At 45.2% G+C, this 1,626-nt stretch overlaps 1 protein-coding gene across 1 annotated transcript; it reads left to right on the top strand.

Annotated features, from left to right (window-relative positions):
* Positions 1-278: 278 nt before the first annotated feature.
* On the top strand, positions 279-696 carry LOC104508082 (MOB kinase activator 3B; the record flags this gene model as incomplete). The annotated part of the gene is made up of 1 exon (XM_010149575.1): positions 279-696. A coding segment is annotated over exon 1 (418 nt), but the record flags the coding sequence as incomplete, so codon positions are not given.
* Between the last annotated feature and the right edge of the window lie 930 nt (positions 697-1,626).

Genomic DNA, 1,626 nt, shown 5'->3' on the forward strand with positions numbered 1-1,626 from the left:
ATTGCTAGAAATGATGGTTTAACAGTAAGAAACTGACAAAGCCAGACCTGAGCTTACCACTAATGTGTACCATTTCCCTATCCTTAGGGACATGAAGACTTTCGGGAAGTCTTTCAAGAGGAAGATCTAGTAGACTGCTCTGAAGTTGATACGAGCTTCTCTGAGAAAAGGAGAAGGGCCTGGAGGACCAGTGACAGGGAGCAACTGTTTTCAGATACTTGCATTAAATCTCAGCCGTGCTTTTCTGCTGGCTGCCCTAGAGCCGAAGGTTAGCAGTCATGTCCATAGCACTCAAGCAAGTCTTTAATAAAGATAAGACTTTCCGCCCGAAACGCAAGTTTGAACCTGGAACCCAGAGGTTTGAACTTCACAAACGAGCACAGGCCTCTCTGAACTCAGGAGTGGACTTGAAAGCAGCTGTGCAGTTGCCCAGCGGAGAAGACCAGAATGACTGGGTGGCTGTCCATGTTGTTGACTTCTTCAACAGGATCAACCTCATTTATGGAACCATCTGTGAGTTCTGCACGGAGAGGACCTGCCCCATCATGTCTGGAGGCCCCAAGTATGAGTACCGGTGGCAGGACGACATGAAGTACAAGAAGCCCACAGCGTTGCCGGCACCCCAGTATATGAATCTGCTCATGGACTGGATCGAGGTGCAAATCAACAATGAGGATATATTTCCTACGAGTGTAGGTAAGTGTGAGGAAGAACTCCTAAAGCATAAACTGCTTTCATTGCAGGTACTACGCATGTTCTCTTCCCACCCTCATCTTTAGGGATTGTGAAATTCAAGCCTTTAAACAGAGGGTGAGGAGGAGGAGGATGTCTGTCAGGAAAGTGTGAAATGTATGAAATGTTAACTGTGGCTGCTAGATACAGTGGGGTTTCTTAGCCTAAAACGTTCTCAGTCTAGCCATTTGCCCCTGGTAAGCCTCTCAGGTTATCACTAAGGGTGGTCAGTGTTGCATTGTCAGCTGTTGAGAGCTAATCAAGTTTGCATTGCTTCGTGCTTTGCCTGGCTGCTGAGGCAGATAGAGAGGGTGGATGGACAGCAAAGCCTAATTGGAGTGGTATTCCCTCTGAAGTGTGTACAGCTGTGTGCAGTACAAGGCAGTGAAAGTCAGAAATGCAGTGAACTCTGCCCTCACACCCTCTCTTGACTTGCCATCCAAAACTGATTGGAAGTGAATTATTCTCCAAATTACTGTTTCTAAGACTATACATAAACAACGAGCTTTTCTGTTGTTTAACCAGACAGTCCAGATGAGAGAGCTGTTAAGGACAGCATGATTTTCCTTTTGTAATACTATAGTTTTCCTGAAGAGTGGGGCAAGTAGGTGGAAGTATCTTTGCTGGACTAGTTCCCTCTGAAGGAGGAGGACTTTGCATTGTGTGGTGTAGACAGCCTAAATCCTTAGCTGCGGCTGCAGGTATTAAAAAGAAGACAGGATGTTTTACCTTAGAGATGTCAGTGTAGTTACATAATTTTTAGTACTTTCAGTTAATGAGTCCTGATTCACTTCTTGCAGGTGGGAAAGCTGGGAGCTTGTTGTAAGAAATGTGAGGTATTATAGTGAGCACTTGGCCCAGATGAGTAACAAACAAGAAGAAAGCTCATATAAA

Source organism: Eurypyga helias, unplaced genomic scaffold, assembly GCF_000690775.1.
Source record: "Eurypyga helias isolate BGI_N326 unplaced genomic scaffold, ASM69077v1 Scaffold46933, whole genome shotgun sequence".
Classification (NCBI taxonomy): Eukaryota; Metazoa; Chordata; class Aves; order Eurypygiformes; family Eurypygidae; genus Eurypyga; species Eurypyga helias.